This window comes from Pristis pectinata, chromosome 19, assembly GCF_009764475.1.
Source record: "Pristis pectinata isolate sPriPec2 chromosome 19, sPriPec2.1.pri, whole genome shotgun sequence".
NCBI classification, from domain to species: domain Eukaryota; kingdom Metazoa; phylum Chordata; class Chondrichthyes; order Rhinopristiformes; family Pristidae; genus Pristis; species Pristis pectinata.
Window position 1 is genome coordinate 29,141,843 of NC_067423.1, and position 14,283 is coordinate 29,156,125.

The following is a 14,283-nucleotide window of genomic DNA, read 5'->3' on the forward strand; positions in this document are numbered from 1 at the left end:
CCAATGAGATTGCATCTGCTGTATATCTGTTGTGGCAGTAGGCAAATTGCAGTGGATCCAGGTCCTTGCTCAGGCAGGAGTTAATTCTAGCCATGACTAACCTCTCAGTACTTCATCACAGTAGATGTGAGTGCTACCATGTGATAGTCATTGAGGCAGCTCACCTTGCTCTTTTTGGACACTGGTATGATTGGTACCCCTTTGAAGCAGACAGGAAACTCAGACTGCAGCAGTGAGAGGTTGAAGGTGTCCTTGAACACTCCAGCTACGGATCTGGTCAGCACAGATTTTCAGTACCCTGCCAGGTACACCATCGGGGCCTGATGTCTTCTGAGGGACCACTCTCTTGAAGGATGCTCTGATGTTGGAGTCCGAGACAAAGATCTCAGGGTTGCCAGATGCTGTGCGGATTTGCACAGGTGTAGTGTTATTCTCCCTTTCAAAGCGTGCATAAAAGGTGTCGGGCTTGTCAGAGAGTGAAGCATCACTGCCATTTATGCTGTTGGGTTTTGCGTCATAGGAAGTAATGGCATGCAAACCCTGCCACAGCTGTCATGTGTCCGACTGTATGTCTAACTTCACGTGCAATTGCCTTTTTGTTCTCACGATGGCCTTCCGTAGGTTGTACCTGGACTTCTTGTAGGGTTTTGGATCGCCAGTCTCGAATGCCACGGATCTAGCCCTCAGCAGACTGTGAATCTCCTGGTTCATCCAGGGCCACATAAGAGAATGATTTCAGGAAAGCTTCTTTCCCTCCACCATTAGATTTCTGAATAACCCATGAACACTACCTTGTTATTCCTCTTTTGCAAGATTTATTTATTTTTGTAACTTACAGTAATTTTTAAGTCTTGCATTGTACTGCTGCCTCAAAACAGCAAATTTCATGACATGTCAGTGATAGTAATCCTGATTCTGGTAATAACAGCAGGAAGCAAATCCAGTGTGTGGCTTAGATGAAATGAGGAACAGAAGTTTTGACCATGGCTGCTCCAATAGCACAGCATTTTCAAAAGAGAGATTTACTGGCTTTGATGCAGAAATGGAATGGAATAGCCTTCAATATCTGTCCCACCATTCTCTTACATGGTTCATTCTCTCCTGGTTCATCCAGGCCCATGGTCATCCCTTGACCATACCTTTACAGTTCTCACCACTAGTCAACTTTAAACAGAGGTCTTCGTCTTGAGCAGTTAGCATTTTGAGAAGCCAAAGGAGCAATCAAGAATAAAAAAAAATAGCTAACCAGAAAAGAGCTGACTGGTGAAATGACGAAGAACTTGGTCTATATAAAAGATATGAAGGCAGAAATGAAATGGAGGAATGGATGCAAGTTGGAGAGATGGCTTGGGTATAGTCCAGGTATAGTGCCACGAGAAAGAGGATAGGACGCAGGGAAAATCCTGATGAATTTGATGAATGAGTAAAAACGGCTGAATAATACAAACACAAGTCAGACTGAATGTAAAACTGTAAGGAGGTTTCTTTAAACTCATATTTTTGGGATCTGAGTATGGCTCAAGGTTTAGATCCAGCAACAATGAAGGACCAGTAATCTATTTCTAAATCAGGGTGATGTGCAACTCGGATGGGAACATGCAGTTTTTGGTGTTTCCTGCCCTCCTGTGTGGTAAAGCTTTAGGGTTTGAGAGGTGCGTTTGGAGTACCTTGGGCAAACAACTGAAATGTATTTTCTATATGATACATATTGTAGCCACTTGTGTTGGAAATGGATGTTTAGAGTGGTGAATGTGATACTACTCAATTAGGTTGCTTTTTATGAACAGGATCGAGCTTCTTGAGCTTTGTTGGGGTCCACTCCTCCAGGCAAATGGAAAGTATTCCATCACACTTTTGACTTGTACTTTTGATGGAAGGGTATTATGTGTCAGCAGTTGAGTCACTCAACATCGGATACCCTATTTCTGACCTCCTCTAATGACCGTAACATTGCAGTAAGTGGTCCAATTGAGTTTCTGGTCAATGCTGACCTCACAGGATGTTGATAGTGGAATATTTAGCAACAGTATTGCCATTGAATATCAAGCATAGATGTTTAGACTTTCTCTTGTTGGAGATGATCATTGCATCTTTGTAATGTGAATGTTAATTGAACCTTAACAGTCCAGCAATCATCAGTGAGTATGTCCATTTCTTATAATGGAAGGAAAGTCATTGATGAAGAGGTTGAAGATGTTGGCCAAGAATACTGCAGTGATGTCCTGAGGTAGGGTGAAAGAGCTCAAACAATCATAAGCATTTGCCTTCGTTTGATGTATGACTCCAACCATCAAGGTGTTTTCCCCTTAATACCTGTTGACTTTAGTTTTATCAAAGCTCCTTGATATCACATTTGGTCAAATGCTGCCTTGATGTCACAGGCAGTCACTCGTACTCCTCTCTGAAATTTGGTTCTTTGGCCCATGTTTGGACCAAAGGTGTGATGAGGTCTGAAGCTGTTTGATCCTGGCGAAAACCAAACTGGATGTAAGTGACCAGACTATTAGTAAGTGCCTCTGTACCATTTTTAACAACATTTTTAAAATCATTTTCCTTTATGATTGAAAGTAGAGGGATTAGGCAGTAATTAGCTACATTGGATTTGTCCTTTTGTGAGCAGGATATGCTTTTGCCTGGTCATTTCTCTTCATGGGCTGGGCCCCAGCATTGTTGATTTTGGGATGTTCTTGGAGCCGCTTCCTCCTGCTGGTTGTTTAATTGTCCACTGCCATTTACAATTAGGACTACACAGCTTTGATCTGATCCATTGATTGTGAGATTGCTTGCCTCTCTGTATTGAATACTGTTAAACACACGTGGTCCTGTATTGCAGCTTCACTACTTTGGCACCAAATTTTTAGATGTGCGTAGTGCTGTTCACGGCATGCCCTTCTGTTTTCCACTTTGAAAGAACGTTGTTCCTTTGGCTTGATAGTTATGGTAGGTTATGGGATTTTGCTGCTCATGAGGTTAGAGTTTGTATATTTCCATTGCTACTGGTGGTCCTCTGTGCTAATGGATGACCAATTTTGAACCATCAGATCTACCGAATCTAACCCACTTAATGCAATAGATAGTGTACTAAGTGTGAAGACAGGATTTTGTCTCCAAGGACTGCGGTTAATTTTACCAATCTTATTGGTTTATCTGTTGTGTTGATGCACTCCCACCACCTGTCACAGATCTAGTCTGACAGATGTGTCCTTCAGGATTCGGCCAGCTGGTTCTTCCATGGTATACTTGGTAATGGACATTGAAATACATAATGTGCTTTTGTTACTTTCTGTGCCTTCTTTTAAATGCAGTTCAACGAGGAGGAGCTCTGAGTCATCAGTCAAGATAGAGTGGTTAATGGAAATCTGAAGGAAGTTCTGTTGACCATGTCATGAGACTTCATCGAGTCCCTACAAACATAAACATAAGTTGCTCAGGATAGCCCCTGAAATCCACCCTTTTTAGAATCATGCCCCTAACATTTGATTGATGCTCACCTGTCTCTCCTATACCTAGTTTATTCCTAACAATTTTCATTTTTAAAAAAAAAAGTTGCTAGAATGAGAGAGAGCTCAGAGCTTATCAGCATCTGGAGAAGTTGTTTCTTTACTGTACAGAAATTCTGACAGTTAGTCTGCAGATTCTTTGTGGAGAAAAGCGATGACATGTTTGTCAATTAGGAATTGAATGCATGTCGTCCTAAAGGTACCTGTCTACACTTTTCAATCCTAAATGCTGAAATCTTGAGCTGTTGGGCTTCATATTCTAGGATGTAAAATTTGTATAATTTTCCAAAATATTTGAGGATGACCCACAATGTAAGTTGTTAAAATCAAACTGATGGAACGACAGTAAGAGGATAGGCTGGACAGCAAGACTGATTAAATGACAAGAGGAAATGATAGAACAAGATGGGGGGGCTGGTGGGATAGTGAATGGAGCATTACCCTTGAAACCAGAATAGGTGTAAATAGAGGTAAATAACATGAGGAGGAAGGAACTTTGAAAAATCTGACAGAGAAGAACGTGGCTGTGCCTTGCAAACATGAACACTGAAAGTGAGGTTCTGATGAGAGGTGCCAGCTTCAAGCAACAGTCCACGCCACCTCCATTAATATTGGCTATGATATCAATGCCTGTTGGCTTGAGAGAAGGTGAAAGAAGTGGTTATGTTGTTTCACTTGATGTTAAAGGCAAACACTTGTGATAATGCAGGGATGGGTGGGTAATGAGTAGGGTAATATGCATTGGTGTCAAAGGCAGCATATGCAAAGCAAAATAATAAATAAGTGTAGATTTAAAAGCATGGATGTGGTTTACCACTATGAGGGAAATGAGGATGTACTGAAAATTTAATTAATTAGAAATAATCTTCAGAGAATTGAGAATTAAAGACTACTTGCTGCTGACCCAGCAAACTACAGACTGCACAGATTATTTTAGCATGGAGCATTACCTTGTGTAAAATGCAAGTCATCACATTTGAGTATGTTTTAACAGGAGCAAAGAAAAGTGAACACGTTCTCAGGTGGACTTTAAGAAGGTGAATAGTGTTTGGGGGTGGGGGTGCTTGGGATCTTGGACGTTATTGATTGGAGAGTTTAGGGGCAGCTGAGTTGGGGGTGGAGAGTTCTGAGGTTGTGAGGAAGATAGAAGAGGATTTAAGGAGGAGGATTTTAAACTTGGCGTTTGGGAATCAAGGAATTTGGGTAATATGTCCATCATGTCACAATTAAAATATATGTATCAGTAGTTCTAATACATTGGAATTTATAAAGAGTGAAAAATGGAAGGTCATGACAAAAAGCATGAGAGTGAGACATCTGGATGTGATGAAGCATCAATATTGGTTTTAGGACAGAGGTGGATAAAGGAGAAATCCAGCAATATAAGCCTTGAGCACGTTTCTGAACTGCAGAGAACAAAGGTTGCAAACAGATTGGTCCAGTCTGAAAATTCACCTCATTCTATTCATTTTTCAGTCAAACTTGGAAATGATCTTGTTCAGAAAAAAGTTCATATCCCTCTCTAACCTGTATGATTGTCAAATTATATATCCTTCAAGATACTTAAATGCTAGTTTAAACTAAATATAGAACTTTTCTTCTCTATTAACAGACATTCATTGTTTATCAGAATAATCAACAAACCTGTCACCACTTTGCATTAAGTACTTCATTTCTCCCTTCATCAATGACTCAAATGTTTTATTAATTTGCATATTTACATTTTCTATCCACAATCAAAACCAGCTGAATGAGGTTTTGTTTATTTTCTAAATTAAGAACTTAAAATGAATAGAATAAGGTACATTCTGTGATAGATCCCCAGTCTTTTTACATAATATTCATTTATGGGATTATTGCAGAAGACCAACATTTATTCCCCTTTCCTAATCGCTCTCAAATAGATGATGGTGAGACTGATCCAATGGAATCCTTATGGTGAAGGCACTCCCACACTGCCAAAGGCAGGGTGTTCCAGGATTTCAACCCAGTGAAAATGAAGGACTGGCAATATATTTCCAAATCAAAATGGTTGGCCACTTGGAAGGGAACCTGTAGATGGAGGTGTTTGAATTTACCTGCTGCTCCCATTCCTGTTCATGGTAAAGGTCGCAAGTTTAGGAAGTGCTGTTGAAGTAGCCTGAGCAAGGAACAATCATACATTTTGAAAATGGTACACATTGGAGTCACAGTGTGCTGGTGGTGAAGATTTAGGAAGGTTGATGTGGAGATTGCTTGACCCTGGATAGAGTTGGCGCTGCACTTATCCAGGCAGGGGTAGATGGTGGAAAGGCCTTGATATGTCTGGAGATGAGTCACTCGCTACAAGTTACCAAGCCTCTGACTTGGTCTTGTAACCACAGTATTTATGTGGCTGTTCCATTGAATTTCTGGTTTATGAAGACTTCAATGACCTTGATGGTGGAGAACTCGGTGAAGATGCCATTGAAATGCCAAAAGAGATGATTTGTGAAGTGCTAGCCATAAGGTATAGTAGTATAGAGAATGAAAACATTGAAATAGTTTTGATGAAAGGCAATACATGTAGGAATATTTATTGCCTATTATGCATAACAATATTTAATTACATACTGAAGCAAATATCTCTCATTTTGCAAAAGCAACAAGAAGTCTTGGTGTTTCATCAGATTAATGACTTGGTGCTACAGAAAATATTGATAACTTCCTCACTGTTTAAATGGAATCACAAAGGTTACAGCATGAAAGGAGACCATTCAGCACATGCAGTCCATATTGGTATTCCAAAGTAATGTATCAGCAAACTTGCATTCCAGGTGTTAGCGTTCACTCTGTTTGCCTTCTGTTTCACAGATTATCTTTCACAAGGAGTTGATCTCTCTGGGATTGAAGTTATAGAAAATGATCTCCTTTTTATTGCAAGAGCCCGACTTGAGGTAGAGAATCAAGCCAAGCGGTTACTTGAACAGGGAATGGAGACGCAGGTAAATGCCTACATATTATAAATCAAAAAAACTCCAGATGCTAAAAATCTGAAATATAAAAGAAACACTGGAAGCACTCAGAAGAGCAGGGAACATCTATGGAAAAGGAAGCAGAGTTAACGTCTCAGGTTGTACATTTCAAAGTGGAAAAGTGAGATGAAAACTTTAAAGTTGCAGAGAAGCTTGTGGAGGGATGGAAAGAGCAAAGAAAATAACTCTGATTGGGATTATCTGGCAACCCCGTCCTTGCCCTGTGTTTATGGGGAGGTCTGGTTAATAGATTAGTGAGGATAGTTGGAGATAAAGAAAATGAACAAAGCTGTGAAATGCTGGTCAGAGCTTTTGCTAAAACCTGAAGCCAAAAGGAGAGTGCTGTTAATGCCCAACTGAGAAGGCTGTGTCTGTGTGGAGAGAAAAACTGTCAGTATTATAGATGGATAATCGTCAGTTCTGATTCAAACATGAGAAGTGATTTACCTGAAACGGTTGAATGCAATATCGAGCTTGTGTTAGAGTTTGAGGAATAGCATCACATCTTGCATTTGGATATATTGCAGTCTTCAGGACTCAATGTAGAATTCCCCAATTTAAGGGAAATTACTTTTCCTGCTTGTATCAGAACTGGCCGTTTCTGTTGTAAAGTTATCCATCTGTTGTATTCACTCAGTTTTTTTCTCTCCACGAATGTAGCCTGATCTACTGATCAGCATTCTCATTTTGGTTTCAGGTTTCAGCCGTAGCTCTGACCTGCATTTTACAGCTTCCACATGCCTATTTGTTTTTTCACTCTCTCTAATTGCTTTTATTAATCTATTAACCAGGGGGCTCCATAAAGATTTGGAGTACATGGGCAACCTTGGCCTTGCCCTATCAGATTTATTCCTGTTGTCCTATCCATCTCTTCTCCCATCCTCTCAGCAACTTAAAACTAATGTTTTCTCATTTTCCCAGTCCAAACTCCTCAACTTCAAACATTAATTCTTGTTTCTCTTTCCACTATGCTGCCTGACCTGGTGAACGTTTCCAGCATTTTCTTTTTTATAGTCAATATCTTATGTTGAATTTAGAAAGTAGTTTCTCAGTTTTTGAAGTACAAATTTCAAATGATATGTGTTACATTATGGAAGATCTTTGTGTAGATTTTTTAACCTGCAAACATATATACTTTTGTTTTCTCCATTTGCTGACATCATAACATCAATTGAAGTAAATTGATGTCTCGGTAGTTATGTTGTGTCGCATGCATCCATAATGGGAATTGGATATAACACGACTGATGGATTAAGGAACACTATTCGCATTATAAGTGCCTTTGGTTATAGTGCTGTCGTGATTGGGGAAAACCTGTTTAAACCTATGCTTTGAAGGCAAACACAGCCTTTTTTGCTAGAATATGATTTTCTATAATGCGAGTTATCTTAGGAATGCAACTATCACATCATAACAGAACTACCTGTATTTCTAAAATACATCAGTGACATTGTGAGGGGTTCCTTTTAAAGTTGCTGTAATTACAGTAGTACATTTGAGAGATTTAATCAATAATATCTTGCTTGAACTTTTGGAATTTATATTGGTGGTGATTATGCTACATTATCTAGCCACAGAAGGTATATAGATTGCATTAGCTAGCTATAAAGTCAATTCACTGATGATATTCTATAACCTATACTGATTTAAATTTAAAATTAAATATTATTAAAATAATATTCAGGCCTGACTTACCATTAGTATTTACTCTGGTATTAGGCAAGCATAGTTATCAGCTTAATTACTTTAAATGTTTTTGAATTACTTTAAATGTTTTTGTATTTGGTTGTAAACAAGGGCCAAGTATTGATGTTAGGTCATTGATTATTCAAGTAGGTCTTTGTTGCGACATTTGTACCACAGAGACTTCGTCTCAAGTCAGCACGTTAGTATTGTAGATAATGAATAACGAAAGCTTAGGGAAGTAATCATATGCAAAAAAACTGCTTGAATCTTTCTTGACTAGTTCATTCTTTTAATCATCTATTTGATTTCATATCCTGCACTTGAACTTGTTTTGGGCAAAGATAAAATTCTGAGGGATATCCTCCAGTGTTGCCTTTTCCTTGTGTGGCAAAACATCAAAAAAAAACTTTGAGAAGTCCAGTTATGAAATTGGAGGTAAATTAAGCAAGTGGATGAGAGTGATGTTATGTAGCTTTTTTTTAAGGGCTTTTTTCTCTTTTTTTTAGCATTGTACTGGGGGGGGGCACGGGGGGATGGTTCCTATTATAGTGCATGAAGGGTTTACGTGGAACAGTGAAACTGTACAAAATCAGGAAGCTGAACCCATACATATCATGGTTAACACAAACAATTTGCATCAATGAGCTGGAAAATGTTAAGAGAAAGGGAGTCTTGTCAAATAAAATTCCAGATCCAAGAGTGAAGGCAATTTTTAAAATTTTAACATTAAATTTATATCTTCAAAGTTTTATGTCATTTTGAAGGATTCCATTTAAACTATTATTTCAGCAGTGCACTGTTTCAAGAAAAGATCTTCCAAGACAAAAGTAAAAGCATTAGGGTAAAGTTATTGATGGCATTCAGTGGCAGTATCATTTCTGAGATCCATCGACAACATCCAGGGGGACATCACTGACCACAAACTTAAGTAGACTAGCTACATAAACACTGAGACTGTAGGAGCAGGTCAGAGGCTCAAGTCCTGTAAAAAGTGTCTCATCTCTTGACTTCCCATAATTTTTCTACTAATAGGAAGCTGCAGTGCAGGAACATAACTGGGATGCTTTTCACTTGCCATGATAAGTTTAGGTCTAACAGAGCTCAGAAAGCTTGTCACAATGCACAACAAATCTGGCCACTTGATTGGCCAATTATTCACTATTCTTACCATTCACTCCCTCCAGCATTGGTGTACCAATGCTGCAGATGCTCACCTGGGTTACAACTATAGCACCGACCAAACCCTTGACTTCTGTACCAAGGAGAAAAGCAACCAGCACATAGAAATATCATTTTCAGGTTCACCAGCACCACCTAGCCCTCAACCAATTATGATAGCTTTTCAGTAATCAATATGTCAAATGGCCAGGTATAATTGAGTTATCAGGTCTGAACAAAACTGACTCAGATAAAAGAAAGTGAATAGATTTTCTTTGATGTAGAAAGTAAATATTCAAGGCTGGTAGTTGCTAAGGACTAGTCCAGAATACCATAAAATTACAGCATTCCATTTGAAAATATTACCTTAACAGGAAAAGTAGACCTATTCAGTACCATTTATTTTAAATTCATTGAAGTGCAACAGCTAGATTTAAAAAAATGTAATGTGGTATTTTTGAATGCAATTTTAAATCAGTCCATTTAGTTGTTTAGTAAGTAGCATTCTTGGGTGTCCAGTGCACAGACATCCAGGAACCTTCAAGTTGCCTTTAAAATTCATATCATCATTAACATCAAATTTAAATATAAAAATAATAAGCTAATTGAAATTTCCTTTACTATTTGCCTGCTTTTGATGACTGAATGGTCCACTTTTGCTGCTTAAGTAATATTTTCAAATGGGATGCTATAATTTTATAATACTCTAAACTAGTCCTTAGCAACTGCCAGTTTTTGGCATGGCAGTAGGGGGGGTTTATGACGACAGGTGTATTTAATGATGCTTGCTGTTTTGTTTTAGGTATTGTGAATTTAAGCATTTTCAGGATTTTAAAATTTTGCCGACATTGTCTCTTGGGTTTAAATTTGAAGTCCTGTTGTGCCATGTTTGGTGCCAATCTGGAAAGGAACTTGGGTTCCATCATGTGGATATCAAAATTCTGAAATGAACTAAGCTAATCATGAGAGATTATTTGTGCCTCGAGGGCTGAAGCCTCAAATATATCACCTAATAATAGCTAATTAATCAGTTGATTAGATTTGCATTTTTGAACAGAATGTCTTTTTGCTTGTTTAAAAAAAAATTAGAATGGAAATTTAAATTCTTTTATCATTGATTTAAAACATCCTGCTTGGGTTGTGCAAAGAAACATGTGCTAAATTGGAATATATTCCTGATCTAAGCCCAAATGAAAATTAACATAAAGGTACAAGTTTATTTATGGAGCTTAATACAGAACTGTAACATTCATCTAAGGTTCTATTTGAAAAAATGATATTTATATTACAGTCAGTAAATATCCATCTGAAAAGACAGGAAAGGCTTTAATTTAAATGTTTATTCAATAAAGAAGCCTTTGACAATGCAGCAGTCTCTCAGTACATACTACACTAGTGTCAACCAAGATGTGCCATAATTTTGGAGTGCCAACTTTTGATTGCCATGAGATGATATCACTGGATGAACCTTGATTACTTTTTGTAAATTATCCAATTGATCAGTGACTCACTTCAAATCATTTGTGAATCACGTTAAATATTAATACGTTTTATCTGTAGTAAATGGTAATATTGAACTGTGGAAGCTTGCCTTGCTAATTAAGAAAATCTACTGGTGGCAAAGATAGTAATATTGGGAAATTATCGCTTGGTTCATTGCCTGATATCAACATTCATGGTTCCTGCAAGCTTGCTCTCGCGTGGAATGGATACAGAGTCTGTCTCACTGGCCCTGCAAACACTTCAGTCTAGCAGCAAGTGTGGAATGACAGTAAGCTATAGATGTTGTGTTTTGAAGAACCTGCCCCTGAACATCCCTGACAGCCTTTGAGAGAAGGCACAGTTTGTAAAACCAATGACATTTCTCAGATGGAAGGGAAAGAAGATAATGGCATTTGTAGGAATCAGATGCGGTGTATTGGGAAAATCAGATGAACACTCTTCTTAAGAAAAAGCAAAATATCATATGTTCATACTGAGTATCAGAAAAAAAACTTTAGTGCATGCTGCATTGTAAAAAGCAAGCAACAAGGCTTGATTGCAATGAAATATAACAACAGGAGTTGGTTGTTCAGCCACTTCAGCCTGATCCACTGATCTAGACCATACCATACATGGGTATCTTTAAACTTGTACTTCAGACTAAAATACATCCACTACTAGAGATAAAATTAGGGTAGAGAGAACAATGAACAACCCTGCCACAACCTTTGTTGTCAAAGCATGAAGGGAATTATTCTTAATGTGTCTGATATTTGGAAGCATTTAAAAACAATCAAAAAGACAAAAAGATTTTAAAGCTTCAAAAGTCAGTTAAAATGCTTCACATATTTAAACAATTAAATGTGATAGGATTGAAGGCTAATAAATCCCCAGAGCCAATGATTTGCATTCCTGAGTATCTAGAGGCCCTAGAAACAGCATTGGTGGTCATTTTCCATCATTTTCGAGTTTCTGTGGATTGGAGGGTAATTTATGTAACCCCACTTTGAAAGAAAAAAGGGAGGGGAAAGATGGGGAACCGTAGGTTGCGGATTTACAAAAGGGAAATAATGTTTGATGAATTCTTTTGAAGATGTAACTCGAGTGGATGGGGAGAGCAGGTGCATGTAGTGTACTTGGACTTTGTGGATTTACAAAAGGGAAATCATGCTTGATGACAAGATCCCACATAAGAGATTCGTATGGCAAATTAAAGCATGTGGAATTGGAAATAATGTACTTGCATGGATAGAGACCTGGTTGGCAGACTAGAAATCAAGAGTTGGAATAAACTGGTTCTTTTCCAAGTGGTAGGCAAATACTAGTGGGGAACCACGGGTTGTGGTGCTTAGATCCCAGCTTTCACAAAATAATGATTTAGGTGAGGGAATTTAATGTAATGTCTCCAAGTTTTCTCATTCTTTCTGTGAGGAACCCAGGTCAATGTTTTCTCCTTTTCCTGTTATATTTCTATCGAAGCTTTTAGTATTTTCATTTCTCACCTGATTATTCTCGTATTGTACTTTCCTTTTCCTTATCAATGCCTCAGTTTTTCTTTGCTGAATTCTGAAATATTCTGAATTTGAGTTATTACTCTCTTTGGTAATGCTGTATACCTTTTCCTTAGATCAAATACTATCTTTAAGTTCTCTTACCACAAGTGGACCGGTTTACTCTTTTATTAGTGCTTCAATGTGACTTACATATGTTGTATTAATTCTTTAAGTGTTAACCATTGTTTGTTAACTGTCGCTCCATTTAATATAGTTTCCAAATCCAGCTCACAACTCATACCTTAATAGTTAGCTTTGTTTAGATTTAAGACCCTGGTTTGGGATTGAACTAAATCATTTTCAATCTTTACATAAAATTCTGTTATATTATGATTTACTATTCCTGAAATTTACACCAAAGTCCTTTAAATGGCAGATTGTGATCTTGTAGTTTTGTAACAAAAGGGAATGGGGAAAAACAGGAATTTATATTGTGCCTCATCTGATCATGACATTTCATTTCTTCATGGGGGATCTCAGGGAACCTCATGGTCTCCCTGATGACTACATCTGTGGGAAGTCCACCTAAGTGCAACTCCTGACAGACCTCATCAAGGAACTGGAGTTGGACTTAGATGTACTCAGGATCACCCGGGAAGCTGAGAGCTTCATAGGTAAGAATTTTACTGAGGTGGTCACACCCAAGGAACAAGCTTCAGATAAATGGGTGACCACCAAGAAAAGTAAGGGGAGTAGGCAGTCAGTGCAGGGTTCCCCTGTGGCCACTCCCCTTACTAACAGGTATAGCTCTTTGGGTATTGTTTAGGGGGATGTTCTTTCAGGGGCTAGCAGCAGTGGTCAGGTCTCTAGCATTATGACCAACTCTGAGGCTCAGAGGGAAAGGATGCAGTCAACAAAGCAATAGTGATAGGAGACTCGATAGTGAGGGGGATAGACAGGAGACTCTGTGGCCGCAGAAGAGGTGCCAGGATGGTGTGTTGCCGCCAGGGTCAAGGACGTCTTTGAGTAGCTGCAGAAGATTCTTGAGCGGGAGAGCAAACAGCCAGAGGTCGTTGTACACGTTGGTGCAAATGACATAGATAGAACAAGGGATGAGTTTCTGCAGAATGAGTTTAGGGAGTTAGGCAAGAAGTTAAGAAGCAGGACCTTGAGGGTAGTGATCTCTGAATTACTCCTGGTGCCACGTGCTAGTGAGGTCAGAAATAGAAAGATAGGCCAGATGAATTTGGGCTGAGGAGCTGGTGCAGGGGCAGGGATTCAGGTTCTTGGACCATTGGGATCTCTTCTGGGGTTGAGGCAACCTGTACAAGAGGGACAGGTTGCACTTGAGCCAGAGAGGGACCAATATCCTTGCAGGGAAATTTGCTACTGCTACATGGGAAGGTTTAAGATAAGATATCTTTATTAGTCACATGTAGATCAGAACACACAGTGAAATAAATGTTTTGTGTAGAGTGTTCTGGAGGCAGCCTGCAAATGTCGCCACGCTTCCGGCGCCAACATAGCATGCCCACAAGTTCCTAACCTGTACATCTTTGGAATGTGGGAGGAAACCAGAGATTGGTGGGGGGGGGGGGGGGGGGGGGGGACGGTGGGACTTTGAGCAGGAGCAAATCATGGGATAAAGCAGTAGCCAGCAAGAGCAAGTTTAATAATCAGGATAGCCAGGGGTATAGTAAAGGCAAAGAAAAGAATACTCAGTTGAGCTGCATTTACTTCAATGCACGAGGTTTAACAAGTAAGGCGGGCGGACGAACTCAGTGTGGGTTGGCTCTGAGGACTAGGATGTTACAGCCATAACAGAAACGTGGCTGAGAGAAGAGCAGGACTGACAGCTCATTATTCGAGGATACAGATGCTACAGCCATGACAGAGGTACAGGTAAGCGAGGAGGGGGCGTTGCCTTTTTGATAAGGGAGGACATAACAGCAGTACTTAGAGATGACATTC

The 14,283-nt window shown here is 39.1% G+C and overlaps 1 protein-coding gene across 2 annotated transcripts in view; it reads left to right on the forward strand.

The window, feature by feature from the left end:
• cog5 (component of oligomeric golgi complex 5) overlaps positions 1-14,283 on the forward strand; it is a 93,261-nt gene that overhangs the window by 41,145 nt on the left and 37,833 nt on the right. For both annotated transcript variants that reach the window (XM_052034057.1, XM_052034058.1), the window contains exon 7: positions 6,333-6,463. In XM_052034057.1, coding sequence (XP_051890017.1) covers positions 6,333-6,463 — 131 coding nt within the window. The remainder of the gene's footprint in view (positions 1-6,332; positions 6,464-14,283) is intronic.